Genomic DNA, 19898 nt, shown 5'->3' with positions numbered 1-19898 from the left:
ACATATAACTTTTGTTTTTTTGTTTAGTTTGGTTTGCTATTTAAAACGACTAATGAAGGTGGGTTGTACGTCCTGATTCTTTAAAGCAGCCGTGCGAGTGGTATCAGAACTTATGGCAGTTGCCTCTGCTAGCAGGATTTTCGCTGTTGAATTATCTACGTCTTTTCTACACTTGAGGATGCTTTGAAGTAATTCAAGTGGAGTATCCCAATATATTTGAAGACAGTGGGACCATGTTTCTGGGATTAGTTCTATAGAGCTGCAGCTGAAGTCCATGAAAAACTCCATGAGTTTGAACTTTTCATCGATTATGTGTTTTTCTTCATTTGGGATGAATTGGATGAACAGCCTGTAAAAGATCTCGAAGTCACGCTTCATGCAGTCGAGGAATTTATTTTGCTTGTTTTTAAAAGTATGTTCAAACTTTAGGGCGCCGATGAAACGGAGGATTGTTTCTTCAATGACAGCTTCGACCAGGGTTGAGTAAACGAAAGGGTTCATCTGGGTTCTAATATCACTCAAGTATTCGTAAATGGTGTCGGCAATCTGTTGAGCCTGGTTGCCTGTGTACCAGTTTTTGCTGAAGACTTCAGTGTAAGGTTTGCGTAGGTCGTCAAATATTAAAGCGACTAGGCCCGTATTACTACACTTAGCAACTTCTGCAAAACCATCTAAGGTCTCCTCAATACGATTGGTGATAGTACGTTCATGGACTTTTGAAACCATTGAGCCATATTTTTGCGATATGGCCACTGCGTAATCTGCAGCTTTCATTTGATCGTTTGCGACAGCAACAAGGTATTCTACAAGACCACCAGCACATTCATGTTCTTTGGAGATGTTTTTTGGATTTTCCTCGTACTTATGGTTGTATTGAATGCATTTTACAACCTCACTGCTAATAGCACGCATCCAGTTGTTTTGGCGTTGAAACAATAGCTCACAAAATCTTTCAACGACCCCGACGAGGATCCGAGCTTGACCAGAGCCTGCTGCAACTTCAACCTGTTGGGTAAACATTTGGAAACAAGTCTTTGTACCGTCTAAGAATAATAAACTCTCTGAATCCATATTAGGAGGTGTGGTTCTTTCCAAAAAAACGGTCATTTCTGTTTTCTCCAAGTTATTTAACCATTCTCTCATCTTGTTGACTATGAGTTGCAAGTAATCTTGGAGCAGTTGCTCCTTCTGCTTTTCGCCGATAATGCTGACAGCCTCCTCTTTGCTGAAGCCGAAATCTTTTCTCAACGTCTTGATAAAAGATTTATCAAAGTCAAGTATGTGTAGTATAATAAGTGATTCGGGTTCTGAGTTTATCAATTCAGTAATTAAACCGTTAAGTGCTTTGTAGAAGGCATTGTAATACTTCTGGAAAATGTCCCAATCCTTGGGGCACAGTTTGCTGAGATGGTCTTTAGCAAGAATTAGTTCGTTAAATATCCAATCTAAATTATCCAAGACCTCAAATTGCCGTTCGCCAGAGTACTCCTTTCTCACATCTATAAATAACTCTACTATGGACTTTTCAAGTGTCTTGAAAAAAAACTCGCCATATCCACGAGTATTCGTTCGTGTTTGAATAGTACCATTCATGATCTCTTCAAACAACGCATGGTCCGTTGGGTAGTCCACCGCCTTTGCTTCAGTATTATCTTCCAATCGAGCAAGTTTTGATGGCAATTTCTTAAGCTTCGTAGATTCCTGCTCCAGCTCTTTGGTTTTAATTATTTGTTGCGTTTCTAATATCTTAGCATCCTCACGGATCTCAAAATCAACAATCTTGAATAACTTCAATAGCAAAGACCTGTTTTCTGTCCTTACAGCTTCCAGCATATCATATATTATAGTCTCCAGCAATTTATCGAATTTCTTCACCAAATCAGGTAGCCTCGAGAATACTTTTTTTATCGTTCGTTGTACATCTTCAGTAGATACATTTGCCATTACTGTCATTTGCTCTTGGAAATCTCTGGCCATGTTCACCATAAAATGAATATATAACAACTGCGGGCATCCAGATTCAAGGGCATCCAAGCTTATCTCCTCATCTATGCAACTCTCAATTTTGTTACAGAAATCATTGAACTTTACAATACGGTCATATATATCGGTAGTCCTCTCAATAAGTTCATGAATCCTAGTCACCTCGTTAATCACCTCGTACTTCTCAATTGAAGACTTATTCTCTTGACTTAACTTATCAATATTCCGCAGATTATCCCGAAGCGAATTCACATAATTAGTTGCAGAGCTTATCATCTCTAAACAGTTTTGAACTTCATCATACCGACTTTTGGACAGTTTGTTCAACTGATACTCAATAGTAGACTTATCCTTAATTAACTGCTCCTTGATCTTAGAGATATCTCTTAACGAAGATTCATCCTTAATTAGCTCGGATACTTTCTGTAAAACCTTGGCATCCATTTTGCTTAGCGGCAGAACTTTAAATTACCACTATACTCCCACTTTTACTGGCAATCGAACATTCAGGGTATGTATATATGTTCATGTACATAGATACAAGTATGTATGCACTTATATATATGTATATTCTTAATAATGGCCAAATCATAAACTCAAGTTAATGAAAGACCGGGTAACAAATACTTCCCTAAGACCACAGGAAGATATTCGTTCAACTACTGAGTAGCGTGATGAACTCTTTATATCTTTTGTAATATAGAAGGGTGGGATATCAAAACCTTATGAGACTAGGTCTTCAAGTCTCTTTCTTCGATCCCTTTTCCAGTCATAAGTTTAAGGGGAAGAAACCGACTTTTTATGCGATTTGCCTGTCCAACTGTGACTAGGTTTCATGTTCGTACGATATCGCTTTCCGGACCTTTCCAAATACCTTGAGGCCATTCTAAAATGCCAGCCGAGGAGTAGTCTCCACGATATGCAGAGATTTTCGTTGAGCCCCTAGCAATTCGCATATATAGTTTGACAGTGTTGTTTTGATTATTGCCATGTGCAATTTCTGTTGCCGTATTTATTAACTGAGAGAATTGCAAGTTTTTTCGCAACAGAACATCTAGATCAATGGTGCGATTGTGACCCACGTATGTTTCTACATCGTTGATTAATAAAGAAATGCCATCTAGTGGATTTTGACGGTTCTCATATTCTGAGGTGGTATTGGTGAAGTTCCAGGATATTTGATGGGGGAAGTTGGAGTCGAAGTGAAATTTTGGCGGTGCCGGTAAAATACCAGCTTCCCCCCTCAAAATTGAATAGTTAGTTTCCAAGATAGAATCGAAACCCCATGTCGCGATGCCTGATATAAAGATACCGACTAAAATACCTTGGAATGCATATGCGGAGAAGCCTTTTGTCGAGCAAGCAGGGATTAGCAGTATGCCTATGATGTAGTGGTGTAATCTTAAATTCAGGCCAGGCATATTCCCAACAACGCAGAATAGGACCGTCAAACCAGCATATAGTTTGATATACCTTGCAAGTATACCGGCTTTCCATAGGGCGCGCATTTGTATGATAGTGCACACCAATATTATCGATGCAATGATCGCTAAGCCAACTATGGAGCCTGGCTGCTCTTTGAGATCACTTGCAGTCAGGCGGTCTATAGGCAGGCGGTCAAATGTAACATTGTTCAAGATTCCAACCCAAAATAGTGGGTACCATAATAAAACTTTAGCTAATGGTGACCCATTTGCTAGCTTTCTTATTGCTATATGCCAAAAGACGTAGAGTACGAAACAAAGAGGTAGCAACCGACCAAACCCTGTACTCCACAATTCGTTTATCGAGAGTCGATTATATGGTTCGATTTGAAATGGTGGGGCCATAGCTAATACTAAAGTCCAATAACCGACGATACATATAGTCCAATATCCTATTATTGTTTCGTACAGGTAGAATATAGGCAGGCCCAGGAAAAAGTTTACAATCGTTACGTGCAATCTGGGATCATTACATCCATAAGTATAACCGTCTGCTTCTTTTAGCTTATAGGAGGAAGGAAAGAATGAATCAAAATTAACTGAAAAGCCAAAGCCATAGTGTCCATCTGTAGATGGGAAGTTGGTCTGGGCGCCGCTCATTGAAAGTCTCATACAACCCCCTGTAATTGGGGATATTATACCTGCATGAATGCCGCTTGCACATGGATACGAGTCTGCTCTATATGGAAGTGTGTATTCGTTCGGACCTTGGCTTTCAGTTCTACCCCCACCAATCACATAACCTTTATATTTCACCCTATCTGCACCGACTGTCATTGCAGAATACGTCCAACCATTACGATCACAGAGGGCAGGGCATCTAATTATTACATCTTCATCATCAAATGGTATGCATTTTTCAGCGTCCAATCCGCACAAGCTATTTTTCCCTCTCCAGTGCCAAGTCTCATGACAGGCTAGAGTAATTACCTTCTCCTTTTCACCATCCGTGTTCATATAATATGGCAATTTTATGAAAGTTGGGTATAGTAAGAAAAAGAATGCTAAGAACCAAATGACACAGTACGTTAGGAATATTACCAGTCTGGAGGTTCTGCTGGGAAACCTGCTCCTAAACAAAGACGGGAAATCATCTATTGCACGGAGGAGTCGCCATCTTCGGTGCATAAGTATACCTTCGTCTATAGGCTCTTCTGGACCATTCCACAATTTTAAAATGATTCTTTTCCACCAGTTTGATCGTTTCAAAACAAAATATCTTTCCAAAACCCCGTTTTTGGAGGCCACCTTACTAATACCAACTGATGTGGTCGAAGACGCCTGATCCACCCCGATATGATTCCCATCGCCCAGCTCCTCATATACACCTGATGTACGCCCTTGCCTACTTCTACGATGTTCCATGCTCTCCTGGTTTACCAAAACCCTGCTTGTCTTGATCCTTTTGGCTGTTCAACTATGTGTTCTATATTATGCGTAATTCTTACTTTTCTATATTCCGCTGAACACTGAAATAACTTAATCGCTGACAATCCCCATTTACCATTCCACGGAGCGCTCACGTACACTTCTTCCAACAAAGACAACTGGCCTTTAATGCCGATAACCATTACTTAATATCCAATGGATCCCACCTTTAAAGCTTAAGGTGCCAATGTCTCCAAAAGGGTCCCCTCCGCCATCCGACAGCCGTGGCGTGTACGTTACCAACGTTATCATTCTAAGCGAGGCCTGGATGATCTAAGCACGCAACGCTATTCGGCCCATGAATTTCTTTACAGGATCTGCGTATATTTAGGAATGCCTACAATAACGACTTATATATGATTACTTAAATCCCCCCCATCCGAGAGATCAATCCCCATAGAGTCTGTATTATCTATTGCCTTGCCTCGTCCCCGCCCATATGTGTGCAGCACCAGTAACCCCACTTCGCAAAGCACAGCTGTACGCTCTATATATGCGTGTGCATATATAGAATACACACATATTTTATGTTGCACATACTTCAATTATCTTCAGAATTGAATTTATTGTAGTGAGGTAAAAACCGTTGTGGAGTAAACCCTTTTACTTGAACAAATGCACCTATTGAACGGTTGGTGTAGTGAATCTTTGCAATACACCTGTCTATACAAGACATTTCACCCTTATTTAGATCAGCTTCACCGTATTCGTCATGTGGTATACATTTTTCTAGACAAGTATTTAACATTGTATTGAATGTTGTAGCCATAGCATCGAATTGGACTTCTGCGACATCAAGTTTTGCTTGATCGACCTCTTGTGACCCGTATGGGTTAAGAAATAATGACATGTTCGATTGGAAGGGTTAAAAAGGCTTTCAAAAGTAGAAACGAGGCACTTTCAGACGTAGCAAACAGTTCGCAGTAGTAGAGCAGGCTTGCGAGTATAGAGATGATTCAAGGTGCTGACGAAAAGAATGTATTTTGACGTTTATGAAGGTAGTCCTACAACCAAAGACTTCATTGAAGAATTTGGGCGAGAAGTTTGCATTGACAGAAAGGCGAAAAAAGCGGCAAACAATGGTACAGGAGACGAAAGCAAGATTGGTTTTAAAGTAGTATAAGACACACAGTATATAATTCAAAAACAAAGAGTTTTCAGTTGGATAAATTAGTGAATTGGTCTTTAAAACAAGGAGATGAGAGTACTGGTATGTATTTTTGAGTGTGAGAGGTCTATGAGGCGACTAGTTTTCTTGCTGGAGATTTTTGACTAACATGTAGGGTACGGCTAACAAATGATGATGGACCTTTGGATGATGAATTGTCTCCTTATATTCGTTATTTTCTGAACTATATCACCAATTATACATCGTGGGAGATTGTGGTATGTGTTCCTAATCAGCAGCGGTCATGGATTGGTAAAGCACACTTCCCAAATTCGAATCCTAGAGCATCATTTATCTATACTTCACCTAATGCGACCGATAACAGTTTTTTGGGGCCTTTCCCGTTACCGCAGCATAAGCATTCGAAACTGACGAAGCTGCCACATGGGTCCGGTGTGGGGGCGAATGGAGAGGGTATTCCGTCAAATTATATAGAGTGGTGTTTATTGGGAGACAGTACACCGGGGACATGTGCGGATATTGGTTTGAACCATTTGATTGAAGATTATAAGTTTGACTTGGTGGTATCAGGGCCCAATGTGGGTCGTAATACTTCTTCTGCATATATTACATCTAGCGGGACTGTGGGTGCGGCGATGAACGCGGTTATCACGAATCAGGTAAAGGCTATTGCTTTATCGTGGGCCTATTTTAATGGGCAAACGATGGTTTCAGATGACATATTCCATGATGTTTGTGCGAGGTCCACCGCTCTTATTAAGCAATTGCACAATAACTGGGATTCTAGGGTTGAACTTTACAGCATTAACGTACCACTGAAAGAGAGCGTTAGGTCAGCAAATATTATCTATACGTCCATATATGAAACAAAATGGTGCTCGCTTTACTCTGGTGTAAAGACGGTGAACTATTCACCTAAGGGCGAAAATATGCGAGATATTGTTGACGGACATAAAGACACTTCTTTGGTCTTTGAATGGAATCCCAACTTCAAGAAGGCTAGAGAGAATGTTCTCAGTGCGAAAAGTGATACATGTGATGGAAAAGTTGTAGAAGAAGGTCATATTAGTGTCACTCCACTGTTGGCGAACTTTCAAGTTGTTGAAGAATTAGTTGGGAAAGAGTTTGGTTTCAGTAGTCTCGGTGACTGTGTTGCTGTGACAATATCTCCCTCTGAATACATTTATGAGTCGTTGATGACTGCAGTTCGCGCTCATATTCCTAATGTTCTGGTTCTGGACGCATTGCCGGATCTACAATCGCTTGATAGACAAGTGTTTCATTATGGGGAGTATGAACAGATGGACTTTGAAATGTTACTTTCCCATCCGAACTACCACACCAACGCTTATATATATCGCAAAGCCCTTATAAGAAAACATTACCTATCTCACACTATCCATTCTTATGTGGTGAAGAATCCTGATTCTATTTTAAAAAAATGTTATATGGAGACGTTTACCCTTTACGTTGACTATGCAGAGTTCTTGGATGACTCGTTAGATGAGAATTGGGAATTGAGGCATGAACTCAACAAAGAGGAAAAATGGTGGATATTAAAACCAAGTATGAGTGATAAAGGCCAAGGCATTCGTATTTTCAAGACTATTTCTCAGTTGCAATCTATATTTGATTCTTTTGATGAGGACACTACAGACGATGAAGGTACTATTTCTGAAAATACGAAAATTATTACTTCTCAATTGCGTGATTTCATTGTCCAGGAATATATATCGAGTCCTATGCTTCTACCATCAATGAACAACAAAAAGTTTCACATTCGTTGTTATGTTGTAGGCAACGGTGACTTAGAAATCTTTGTTTATGATAGAATGTTGGCTCTATTTGCTCCCGCGCCATTCAAATCGCTAGATGATGGTTTCGATGAAAGTAACATGGAGCAGTTGCAACCCCACTTGACCAATACCTGTCTACAAACAAAGAGCAATCTTACTGAATCAAATTCTGTTAGAGAATTTGATACTTTGTTAGATTTGTCATCTAAACAAAAGGAGAATATAAAATGTCAAATTTATGCGATTGTGAAGGACGTCTTTTTAGCTGCCACAGACATAAATCGTATGCACTTCCAACCCCTTAAGAATAGTTTTGAAACATTTGGTTTTGATTTCCTAATTGATGCGGAAGAAAATGTAAAACTTCTAGAAATTAATGCTTTCCCTGATTTTAAACAAACTGGTGAAGACTTAAAAGGCCTGATCGATCAACTTTTTTACAACATAGTATCACACTGTGTTAGGCCAATGTTTGGTTTAAAACAAGTCCCCTCTCAAGAGTTTGTAAGAGTTTTGAATCAACCATCGAATAATTGGTAGTGCTTGATGTGATGTAAACGGTTCCATCTAAATTTTATTTTTTGAATAATATACTTTTTTCCCAGTACAGAACTGTAATAATACATAATAATACCTTTTATAAGCGTATATGTATGTATATATACGTTATATAAGTGCAGACATTACTTGTTAAATGTCACACTTTAAGCGGTTAATCTTCATCAATTTCTTCATCCTCAACTTCTTCATCCATATGGTTGGTGGTAGCACTAATTAATCCTCTTTTAACAACATGCAATGCGCTAGGAATTGTAACATCCTCCTCCGGAATACCAGCAATCTCTCTTGCCCACATAAGAATACGTTCACGGATACGATTAGCTTTTACAATACAGTTTCTGATCTTTTGCAAATTGCGAATAAATTCCTGATTTCTCTGCAACGCAATCTGAGCTAGTTGTCTTGTGGTTTCGATTTCTTCTGTATTTTGACTGTTCTCACCGTTTACTATTGATAACAATTTCCTATTCCCATTAAACTCCGGAAGGGCAAAAAATGGGTCCTCCTTCTCACCATCATCATCTTCAACCTTCGGTACTTCCCCCTTCTTTGTGGTAGATTTTGCTGGCTTATTCGAACTAGAAGCAGTAGCTGTTACATTCAAATTCTCCTCATCGTCTGGAAGCTTCAACTTGTGATCGTACATCGGCAACGCCAACCTATCTTCATATAGCGCGTCTGGATAGTCCCCAAGAAAAACCTCCAACAAGCCACTATAACTTATTACCGACTCTTGTTCCTTTTCAACCATTAGCATAATATCTAAAGCAAGATCCCTCAAAACCTTGGATCTGAACGTCCTGGATATTGCCGGGTGTGTGGCCACATCAGCCAAATTTGAAATAGGAGAAAGTAACTTTCGAATATCAATTAACCTATGTAAGTCATCGCATTCATCATCCGAATCCTCTAAACTCTTAAATCCAGATGTATAACCCTCCTGCGCATCCTCAAAGCTGTTAAATTGAGGTGTTGTAGAAAACTTCATTCGTTTCCTAGAAAGCAAACTATGCTCCGAACCACTATAAAACACCCTCTCCTCACGAGTATCTACCTTGAGCCTCTTCTGTGAGATACCGATAGAATTTTGATATAACTTACGCCCTCGATTTGTCGTCTCCCCTCGTATTCCCGGAAATACCGTACCATCAGCTAACTGATTCAATGCTGGAAAATTCCCTGCCTTCTGCGAAAGTACATAATTCGTGAAATTTAAAATCTGCTTCCGCTCTTGTTCATCAGATAACAAAGAACTCTGACTGTCAGTCATCGCATACGCTCAATAACCCTCTTCAAAAGCTAATATTTCCTTACCTACTGTTGAGATGCACAAAGGTCATTACTGCCAAGGTCTCAGTGAGAGAACTAAAGTTCACTTGTTTTTGCCCCCTTCGTTATCCGTGATGTTTAACAACAACCTAATTTAAGAGAATCCAACGACATCCTGAAGACCTTACAAATGTCTTCTACTTGTCTCTCCTGGTTGATTGATTGACGGAGTACGGCGATAGAATCATCGCAAGTCATTCCAACGATATTCTCTTTTTTGTTATTCTTGGTATGTGTTGTTATTTAAGCAATTATAACATTTCATATTTTGAAGTTACCTACAAAATCTAAAAAGGAAATTTCAAATGGTAAAATCTTACAGACACTGATTCTAACGAAAAATTGCTGAATTATCTTGTCCCTGAATCTACTTACCATGCTTGTGTTTTGCGTGTTTATGATCAACACTTATCAATTGTTACTTGGGGCTTACTTCATTCCATGCCGGTATTATATCTTAGACCCTACTTCTACTTACCCTGCTGCGTCGAAGGACCACAAGACTTACTGAGAAATTAACGAAGAACAAATGTGCTTTATTCAGCCATACTGTCCATAGGACATATTGTTCACCAGTTGACTTAGATTTCTATTTCCATAAAAACAGTAGTAGAGACATTTAGGAAGTAGATTTGGCTAGAACAGAATTGATGTTAAAAGCTTCCCAGATTCTGAAATCTACCAATTGGCCACAACTAAGAAATTAAGAGTTGATAATCCAAGGAATTTGGGTGAATTAAGTCACTGGTTTTGGGAGATTTAATAAGTCTTGGTTGGATATGTATATTATATGCGTCGTTTTTATTTTTGTAGTTTTATTTTTTACTTTTTTAATTTCTTCCGCTGTCGCAATTATGTCATCCAGTGATAACAACTGTCTGTATTTACAAATTCTGTCCAGGCAAGTGTCAGCGTCAGTAGACAATTACTAGCAAATCAGAATGGAAACCCTGGAACTTTTCTCTATATTCTTACACAAAGTGCTAACTAACGGCGAGTGCTTCAGGCGAACAATAAGGAAACCAAGATAGTCATCACTGCTATAAGATAGATTTCGCTATGCCTCTATTGCAACAGAACCCTCCGATTCAGCCACCTCATTACAGTCGTGCATCCCAAAAGTTAAAGAGTTTGTTGAGTTCATATGGGGACAACAACAATACAACGGCAGCAGCAGCAGCAAAAGAAATAAATGGACCAGTTCCAATTAACATGATTGAAAAATCAGTGGTCCATCCTCCAAGGACCATCTACACAAAGGCTAATTTTTCTATTCCTGGACACTATGAAGTTTTACAGATGTTGGGTAAAGGTTCATATGGCACCGTAGTATCTGCCATTGATAACTTTAATCCAAACTATCCAATACGTATTGCCATCAAAAAAATTACCAACATATTCCAAAGAGAGGTGCTATTGAAACGCGCTATCAGAGAGTTGAAATTTATGCACTATTTCAAGGGACATAAAAATATCGTGTCCCTAATTAATCTTGAAATTGTTAACGAAAAGCCGTACGACGGGTTATATTGTTACCAAGAGTTAATAGATTATGACTTGGCTCGTGTCATTCATTCTAATGTCCAATTTTCAGAATTCCATATCAAGCATTTCACTTACCAAATTTTATGTGGTGTGAAATACATTCACAGCGCGGATGTCATACACCGTGACCTCAAACCTGGTAATATATTGTGTAGTATTTCTGGACAGTTGAAGATCTGCGATTTTGGTTTGGCAAGAGGAATATCACCATTGTTTACAAACACAAAAACATCTAACCACATCACAAATTATGTTGCAACTCGTTGGTATAGAGCTCCTGAATTAATCTTATCGCATAAAAGATATAACAAATCCATCGATATGTGGGCCATTGGATGTATTCTCGCTGAATTTTACGGAAGAAAACCGATTTTTATGGGCCAGGATTCCATGCATCAGATCTCCGAGATTGTTAAAGTTCTAGGAACCCCATCGAGAGACACCATAATAAAATATGGCTCATCCAGAGCATACGATATATTCTGCCCCCCAAAACCTCAATATGCTAAGATCCCATGGATAGAAATCTATTCATTTGCAAGTGGGGAAGCATTAGATTTGATTGAACGACTACTCGATTGGGACCCTGACAGAAGATTGACAGTTGAGGAATCCATCGAACATGATTTTGTTAAAACGGTTAGGGATAAAAATGACGAACCTTTATGCCCACATGGACCCTTTAACTTCTCCTATGAAGCCGAGTTCAAGTCTATGTCCAACTTGAGAGAAGTACTATATGCAGAGGTAAAGCAATTCCAAGAAGAATGCGCAACAAAGGATATTGTTCCGTCTCTTCCAGTTCCCCAACAAATCTATCCAATTTAAAGTTTTCATATATAGGCCATCCAATATATATACACAAAGGTTTTTATAACTGATATATGACCTCTCTATACTTCTTGAGCTTGTCTGCATTACACCATGGACAGACATCAGACGTAACCTATACAACATCATCATAAACGGTATGATGAATTAATGCTTCGAAACTAGGGGAGGTACATCGTTTTAACAAGATACAACAATAACCACCGAGACCAATACTATTGTTAGCAGTTCTAGACCACAAACTTTTGATATTATATTTGGGTTCATACTATAATGGGTGCCCAGTTATCATTGCTTGCGCAGACGTCTCCCTCCATTGCGCTATCGTCATATATTGATATTTTAGATGAGGTTCACTACGTTACACACTTGAACTCGAGCCGGTTTCTCAAAACTTGTAAAGCGGTAGATCCAAACGGTGAGATTATCGTGAAGGTGTTTATCAAGCCAACTGATAATTATTCTCTCCAACGAGCTTATGAGAAGCTAAATAGTGAAAGTCTTCAGTTAGCTCAGTTACCCAATGTTCTGAATTACAGCAAGATTCTAGAGACAGATAGGGCTGGTTATCTGATAAGGCAGCACTTAAAGGCTAATATATATGATAGAATTAGCTCCAGGCCTTTCCTTCAGGAGATAGAGTTAAAGTTTTTGGCCTTCCAGCTACTCCAAGCTTTGAATGATTTTCATTCAAGAGGTATCATACATGGTGATTTGAAGACGGAAAATATCCTTGTAACAAGCTGGAATTGGCTTATATTGACAGATTTCTCGTCATTTTTCAAGCCTGTTTACTTGCCAGAGGATAATCCTGGTGAGTTTTCATTTTACTTCGATACATCAGGTAGAAGGAGTTGTTATCTGGCTCCGGAGAGGTTTAATTCAAAGTTATACAAGGAATCTACGGCGGATTCAAAACCTACAAAGGAGATGGATATATTCAGCGCTGGATGTTGCATTGCAGAGATATTTTCAGAAGGTAAACCAACTTTTAACCTGGCAGAGTTGTTCAAGTATAAATCTGGAGACTTCACGGCTGTGGAATTCGTTAGTCAACGGATCCAGAACAAGGCACTTCAAGGATTAGTGTCCGATATGGTCCAGTTGAAACCGACAGATAGATTACAAGTGCAAGAAATACTATCCAAATATCGTGGCACCTTCTTCCCAGATCATTTTTACACATTCACGTATGAGTATTTCAAGAATGTTGCTGTTTTGAATGGTCATGGCTCAGTCGTTAATAGCACATGCTCCCATGCGGCATTGTCTGATTATACATGTAATATCGATGATATCATAATAAAGTTTTACAAAGATTATTCTAAAATTTGCACTTCTTTACGATATCCCATATGCCAAAAGAACGATGAAGAATTTTACTCTAAGAAACTCATAACACCATATGTTAGATTACCGACATTAGGTGACATAAAGCTGCAATGTTATAAACCGGATCTGCCATACCTGATAGAAGAATCTGCTTTGTTGTATCTTACTTTTTTACTTCACGCTACGAGGAACCTTGTTTCCTCTACCAATAAGCTGAAATGTTTAGAGCTAGTTACAGCATTTTCACAATATGTTTCTGATAGTAACAAACTTGATAGAGTCCTCCCTTTTGTGTGCTCTATGCTCTTTGACAGTGTTCCTGCGGTTCAAGCTCTAGCAATACAATGTTTGTCACAGATTTTATCGATAGTGACAACATTAAGTTCTATCAACGACACTATCTTCATTGACTACATCCTTCCAGGACTAAAGCAATTGTTACAGACCTCTAAGAACAATCCATATGTTAGAATGATTTTAGCGGATTCATTGGGAGATATTGCAGAGTCTGCTGTTAAGTTTCAGGAGATATCCCTTGTTTTACGACCCTCGTCAAATATCGGCACAGATCACATTAGAAAGCATAAACGCCGTCTAACGAGAAATTTCGAAGAAATAACTGTAGCTCTCCTAACTGATAATGAAAGTTCTATTAAGATAGCGCTGCTAGAAAACATTTTGCCTGTTTGTAAGATGTTTGGCAGGGAAAAGACAAACGATATTATTCTAAGTCATTTAATAACATATCTGAATGACAAAAATTCACATGTGCGTATCAAGTTAATACAAGCTATAACCGGGATTGTTATACTTCTGGGACCAATAACCCTAGAACAGTATGTGTTGCCGCTATTAATCCAGACAGTTACTGACTCAGAAGAACTGGTGGTTGTTAACATTCTGCAGAGCTTGAAATGGCTTTGTCAAGTTGGCATGATAAGGCAAAAATACTTCTATGAAATTGTCGAAATTGTAACAGTTCTTCTTCTTCATCCAAATGCGTGGATTCGGCAGCTTTCCTTACTTTTAATTTTAGAAATGTCAGAGAAATTATCAAAAGCTGAAGTGTACTGCGTCATGTACCCGATTATTCGTCCTTATTTCGAATTCGACGTTAATTTTACTTGGGAATCCATGTTTTCCAGTTGTAAAAAGCCTGTCTCAAGGAACGTTTACAATTTGCTGTGTACTTGGTCATTGAGAGCTTCCAAAACTCTTTTCTGGAAGCAAATTCCTAGCAAGAGTGTTGACTCTTTTGGCAATAACAGCATTGAATTTATAACCAAAGATTACACCATGAAAAATTATGGGTTTAACAACGGAATGAATGTAGCCAATACCTCCGTGCCATTACCATCCAATGTGGAAATTCCCTTAACTACCGAGGATAAAAATTGGATTGATAAAATTCGTAATGTTGGCTTGCATGAAAGTGAATTGTGGAAATTAGCTGCCTTAAGAACGTATGTTTTCAGGGTTTCTAAAATGCTTGCCAGAAAACCTGAGATTCAAGAGGATTTATTGGAAAATGGGAAAGTAGAGTCAAGTTTTGCTGCTTCATTTGTAATGCCACGAAACGTCTTCTTTGATATTGATGTTGTTGAAGAGACTAGAATTGAAAGTTCACGTTTGTTACTGGGTCACAAAACTTCAACGGAATCACTGTCCACAACTATAGGGACTATTAGCCAAAGGCAATTACCTATGCCAATTGGTGTCAATGGTTCCCTGATATTAAGTGCAAAAGCATCCCCCACAATAACATCGAATCTAGATAATGTTTACGTTCAGTTAGAGCCAAGCAGCGATTACCCATTTTCGTTAATCCATGGATCTCGTAGGGCCATTCAAGAATCTAAGTTTGTTATCAGCAACAGCTATGATGGGTCGGTTTCAACGATAAAGCGGTACTTGAACAACGTGAAAATAAAACCATCTTTAAAGCACTATAAAGAATTTGGACCATGCCACCCATACAATCCCACATCAAAAAGAAAAACAGTTGACGCATTTAGAGGTGAGTTAGTTTCACATCTAACCGAAAACATACCTGTTGCTGTTGTGAAAATTATTGCTAATGATAACAGGCCTTACTGTGTAAGCGCTTCTGACCAAGGCGTATTGAAGTTATGGGATTTGACTGAATTAAAAGAAGGAGAGACTTACGACTCCACAATTCATTACGATTTAGGTTCTGCTATCGTGGACATTAAATTTCTATCCAATTTTGATGTTTTTGCTGCTGCAACCCGGGATGGAATAGTATCCTTCATAAGGGTTTGCTTCAAAGAAAGAAACAACTCTGAGCTCTTTTCCCACTTTGAAATAATTAGAAAGTATACCATCAAAAGGGAAAACGAGTATGCTACGAATATCGAACTTCTGCCCAACGACACAAAGCCTTATGCAATCTTTACGACAAATTATTCCAACGTTCTCTTGGTTGATATAAGAACAATGGAAAAAGTTTCAACATTGCAAAATAATCCAAAGCATGGTGCCATATTATCGTGTACAGCTGATCCTGATACCGCATGGCTGCTCGTTGGTACGTCCAAGGGCATATTGGATTTATGGGATTTAAGATTCAATATCATGGTCAAAAGCTGGACCTTTGCAGACCACTTCCCAATTATTCATATTGAACATTACCCAAGATTTTCTAAAAAACAAGAGAATAATGTAATCATTATTGGCGGATCAAAGTCCTCTTATGCGTCTGTGTGGGATATTTCCAAAAGCATATGTAGAGAAGTCTTGTTTCCAGCTGATGCAAAGCAGGACCCTAGTGATTTCCTTCCTGTGGACAAAGGACTTGACGAATTAGAATTCCAATCTAGTTCCTTCCTTACTACCGTCAGTTTTATTCATGTTGATGGATCTCGAGTATATCTTGCAGAACGGGAGACGAATAGCATATTACTTGTAGATTTTAAAAACAAGTCACTCAATGCTGTAGTTGTAGGCCCTATGATGCAATGCACTAGCTTTTCACACAAACAACTCACTCCTAACCTCTATGCTAGTACAATAACCCATACAGAATCTGGGCCTACACAAAATCTGGCGTTCAAATTTCATACTGACATTATAAATACCTTTACCCTGTCGAAAACCTTAGAAGAACCCCTGATAGTATCTGGAGATAACTCAGGAGTGATCAATATTTACCGATGAACTCCTTATTAAAACAATTTGGATTAATCATTTATGGTATTTATGGTCAATATGGGAGATGTATATATTATATATTTGTCGTATTAAATGAGAACATTATTCATAAATAGAATTTAAGAATCTATTATTTAAGGCTAGTTAGATTCATTATGTCTTACACAACACATTATATAATTACTACTAACAAACAAGGTTTCAATAACACCTTGATTCAACATCACCATTACTGAGTCTTGTCATTTGAATTTCAGCATTATGGATAGATTGAATATTTCAACAAGGAGAACGCGGGGACTTTCAGTTACGAGTTTCACTGATGGTGAACTAAATAAAATGAATGATTCCCTAGATAACTTAAAAAAAGATCTTTCTCTAATTGAATCATTTTGGCATAGAATTATAACTAAGGATTCCAATCCATTGGAACTATCTTTATCATTTTTAGATGACACTTCTGTTGGTTTGGGCCACAGGTATGGGGAATTCCATAAGTTAAAGTCCAAAATTGCCGGTGATTTACAAGAGGCTGTAAATGAGCACTATCAAGCTTTTAACAGCAGCATTGCTTCATATGGTCAGACTTTCAATTATCTAAATGAGTCTAGGAAAAGTATATCTCAGGTTAAAACGGCAGTTGACGAGGCAATGACTCCATTAACAGTTGTAAATGCGGAACTAGATGATTTAAACATTGATTCTATGAGACATTCCAAAATGGTCGACATATTAACTGCTATAGAGAAGGTTATTGCAATCCCTGATCAAGTAGAACTTTTTATAAGCAAGAGAGAATTTAAAAATGCATTAGGCGCATTAGTGCATGGGTTTACGCTTGCAAAGAACTACCAATTATGGGATTTATGCGCCCTTAGTGGTACTAAACAACAATTGGAATTGCAGGAAAGTATACTTTTTGAAACTGTAGTGGACGAGCTTTTTGATCTCTTATACTCTAGAAAGAAATCTTCGTTTTCAGACCTGAAGTTCCTTGACAATACGAACACAGAAGAGGGGTTCAGCAGTCTTGAAAATTACTTACTTCAAGTTGTAAGCATAGATATCGTTGAACAATCCAATAAGATGAACCAGTTGTTGGACGATTTTATGAACAATATGTCCAATAATGCGAATGATAAACTACAGGGTGTTCAGCTAGTTCCCAAACAGCAATTGAGTCACAACCGTATTTTAATTCTAACTAATGTTCTTAATGATATGAATAAATTATCATCTGCACTAGAACTTATAGTTGAAAAAAACAAAGAGGAATTACATTCCATAGTTATTAAGGCTACAGAAAATGTCCGTTCAAAATTTCCAAATCTCCTAAAGATGATAGATACCATGAAGAATAACGCGGAATTTGGCATATCAGGGAAAGATTTCTTATCACTCGTTCTCCGAAAGTTGTTCTGGGAAATATTTACGAAGTTTATTATGGTTTCACAAGGTCATCGTGTTCTCTATGAGGCTAAAAATCTGATACAGGCTTCATCAACAAACCCATATCCCTATAATAAAGTTTGGAATGATACATTGAACGAGGTGGGGTCCCTCCTAAGAAGTTATACGAATGATCCTAAGATATACAATGAAACGCGTTCTCCTCATAGAAGTTCCAGCGTAAGTTCTCATATAAATAGCAAGAAAAAGCTATTCAACCTGCAAACTAACTTGATCGATAACAGTGCAACTAAAAACCATGCCAATGAGTTAAAGGGCTTGTTGCAGGATATGTTCCCGGGGTTCACATCTGATGTCAATCTAAATCTTGAAGATATTTTCTTAGAAGATGATCAAGCTGAAGAAGAAGAAACATTGGTACCTTTGACCGTTTTTAATATGAAAGTAATATTAGAGCCGCTGTTGGTTTTCGTTCAAAGTACAAAAAATATAGTACCATTAGAGTTTGAGAAGAACACTGAACCGTCGCTTACATTCTTCCACAATTATATGAATAACACATTTTTACCAAGGCTAGACAGAACAATAAACTATTTTTACGAACAAAGAGTGGAATCAAATAATCCATATGCACTAGAAACTGCAAACGACAGCAGTGTTATTTTGAAAACTGCTGTTGATTTTAAAAATCTATTCATTAGATTATTGTACATTATGAACACAGGCTACAATTATCGTGAGGGCATATCCAACATATTACTTTCACTATTGAACAGGTTTTATACCCAATATCACGTCCTTTTTCAAACGCTGTTAAGCTCTGCCAACTCTCGCTTCAATAAAAAGTTGGTAGCCGTTTGGCTTGAAGATACAGAACTCATTAAAATAACTGAAAAGATATTATGCGATGAGGACTCGTATGTTCCTTCAGAAACTGAGATTATGGTCAGGTATTGTCCGGAGTTTGATGCCAAGAGTGGGGTAGTAACCAAAAATGATTTTTTTAGCAATACCACTATCGACACAATTACATACTTCCTAGGAACTTTAACATGGATACGTGAGTGGTTGCCTCAGTTAAAACAAGAGGTCAGCGAGGAAGATTATTCACTTGATCTCACCAATATTGATAAGATTCGGAATAATTGGTCATTCTTTGAAGCAATTGATCTCGAAAAGATGGATAGAATGGGTTCATTAAAGTTCCTTCTTATGGGTAAAACAGTTGAAAAGTTTGATGAAATCGTTCAAGGTCTTTTAGAATTGGAATATAAGCTACTTGCCTGCATGAGGTATGATGTTAGAGCCAGATGCATTTACAACATCTCTGAAATGCTACACACTTCAAAGTGGAATCCTGATGCCACATCCATTGAGTTAAATCCATATATTACCGCCTTAACATCTGAAATTGGTATGCTGGAGAACAAGTTATCCCAAAGGAGTAGCCAGCATCAACAACAAGTTACGTTTGTTGGTTTGTCATATCTGGTTAACGTCGTTTTTATAAATTGTGCGCGCTCAATCAAGGTTTTAAACACAAATGGTATTAAGAAGATTATAAGAAATGTAAATGTGCTACAACAGACCTGTCGCAATATAAGCCCCAACCCAGAGAAAGAAGATATGTCCCTTACGATCAATTTCTTCTCTATGTGCTCCATGAATGAAAATGTTATTGTAGACTATTACAATGAAGGAAAACTCACAAAATACGCTTTAGATCATGTCAAAAACATTATTAGACTTCAATTTAGTGAGGAATTCTACAGCAAACTAAAAAAGAAGGGTGGGAACAGAGCCACCTCCATAACATCTAATAGGCGGTATCAAGATGCCGTAAGTAGGTTACAAGTTTCTGAGTAGAAAATCTCGCCCGACGCGTGAGAAATTTAGAAA

General features: G+C 38.2%; 7 protein-coding genes and 2 further genes across 7 annotated transcripts; 5 read left to right on the top strand and 4 right to left on the bottom strand.

Moving 5' to 3' along the window:
* Positions 1 to 36: 36 nt before the first annotated feature.
* Positions 37 to 2427, bottom strand: SEC6 (SNARE-binding exocyst subunit SEC6; the record flags this gene model as incomplete). The annotated part of the gene is made up of 1 exon (XM_003645744.1): positions 37 to 2427. One exon carries the CDS (start codon positions 2425 to 2427, stop codon positions 37 to 39), a length of 2391 nt encoding a protein of 796 aa, XP_003645792.1.
* Positions 2428 to 2816: 389 nt separating this feature from the next.
* Ecym_3493 (uncharacterized protein) lies at positions 2817 to 4832 on the bottom strand (the record flags this gene model as incomplete). Its single annotated transcript, XM_003645743.1, has 1 exon — positions 2817 to 4832. One exon carries the CDS (start codon positions 4830 to 4832, stop codon positions 2817 to 2819), a length of 2016 nt encoding a protein of 671 aa, XP_003645791.1.
* Positions 4833 to 5436: 604 nt separating this feature from the next.
* On the bottom strand, positions 5437 to 5745 carry TIM12 (Tim12p; the record flags this gene model as incomplete). The annotated part of the gene is made up of 1 exon (XM_003645742.1): positions 5437 to 5745. One exon carries the CDS (start codon positions 5743 to 5745, stop codon positions 5437 to 5439), a length of 309 nt encoding a protein of 102 aa, XP_003645790.1.
* A 348-nt stretch (positions 5746 to 6093) lies between these two features.
* On the top strand, positions 6094 to 8360 carry Ecym_3491 (the record flags this gene model as incomplete).
* Positions 8361 to 8532: 172 nt separating this feature from the next.
* RXT2 (Rxt2p) lies at positions 8533 to 9651 on the bottom strand (the record flags this gene model as incomplete). The annotated part of the gene is made up of 1 exon (XM_003645741.1): positions 8533 to 9651. The coding sequence occupies one exon, from the start codon at positions 9649 to 9651 to the stop codon at positions 8533 to 8535; it is 1119 nt and encodes a 372-aa protein (XP_003645789.1).
* Positions 9652 to 10086: 435 nt separating this feature from the next.
* Ecym_3489 lies at positions 10087 to 10435 on the top strand (the record flags this gene model as incomplete).
* A 334-nt stretch (positions 10436 to 10769) lies between these two features.
* Positions 10770 to 12083, top strand: SMK1 (mitogen-activated protein kinase SMK1; the record flags this gene model as incomplete). The annotated part of the gene is made up of 1 exon (XM_003645740.1): positions 10770 to 12083. The coding sequence occupies one exon, from the start codon at positions 10770 to 10772 to the stop codon at positions 12081 to 12083; it is 1314 nt and encodes a 437-aa protein (XP_003645788.1).
* A 276-nt stretch (positions 12084 to 12359) lies between these two features.
* On the top strand, positions 12360 to 16595 carry VPS15 (ubiquitin-binding serine/threonine protein kinase VPS15; the record flags this gene model as incomplete). The annotated part of the gene is made up of 1 exon (XM_003645739.1): positions 12360 to 16595. One exon carries the CDS (start codon positions 12360 to 12362, stop codon positions 16593 to 16595), a length of 4236 nt encoding a protein of 1411 aa, XP_003645787.1.
* A 255-nt stretch (positions 16596 to 16850) lies between these two features.
* On the top strand, positions 16851 to 19865 carry SEC8 (exocyst subunit SEC8; the record flags this gene model as incomplete). The annotated part of the gene is made up of 1 exon (XM_003645738.1): positions 16851 to 19865. One exon carries the CDS (start codon positions 16851 to 16853, stop codon positions 19863 to 19865), a length of 3015 nt encoding a protein of 1004 aa, XP_003645786.1.
* Positions 19866 to 19898: the final 33 nt, after the last annotated feature.

The sequence above is a fragment of the Eremothecium cymbalariae genome, chromosome 3 (genome assembly GCF_000235365.1).
Source record: "Eremothecium cymbalariae DBVPG#7215 chromosome 3, complete sequence".
Classification (NCBI taxonomy): Eukaryota; Fungi; Ascomycota; class Saccharomycetes; order Saccharomycetales; family Saccharomycetaceae; genus Eremothecium; species Eremothecium cymbalariae.
The sequence above is the reverse complement of the archived record's forward strand: the minus strand, read 5'-3'. Positions and strand labels throughout refer to the sequence as shown.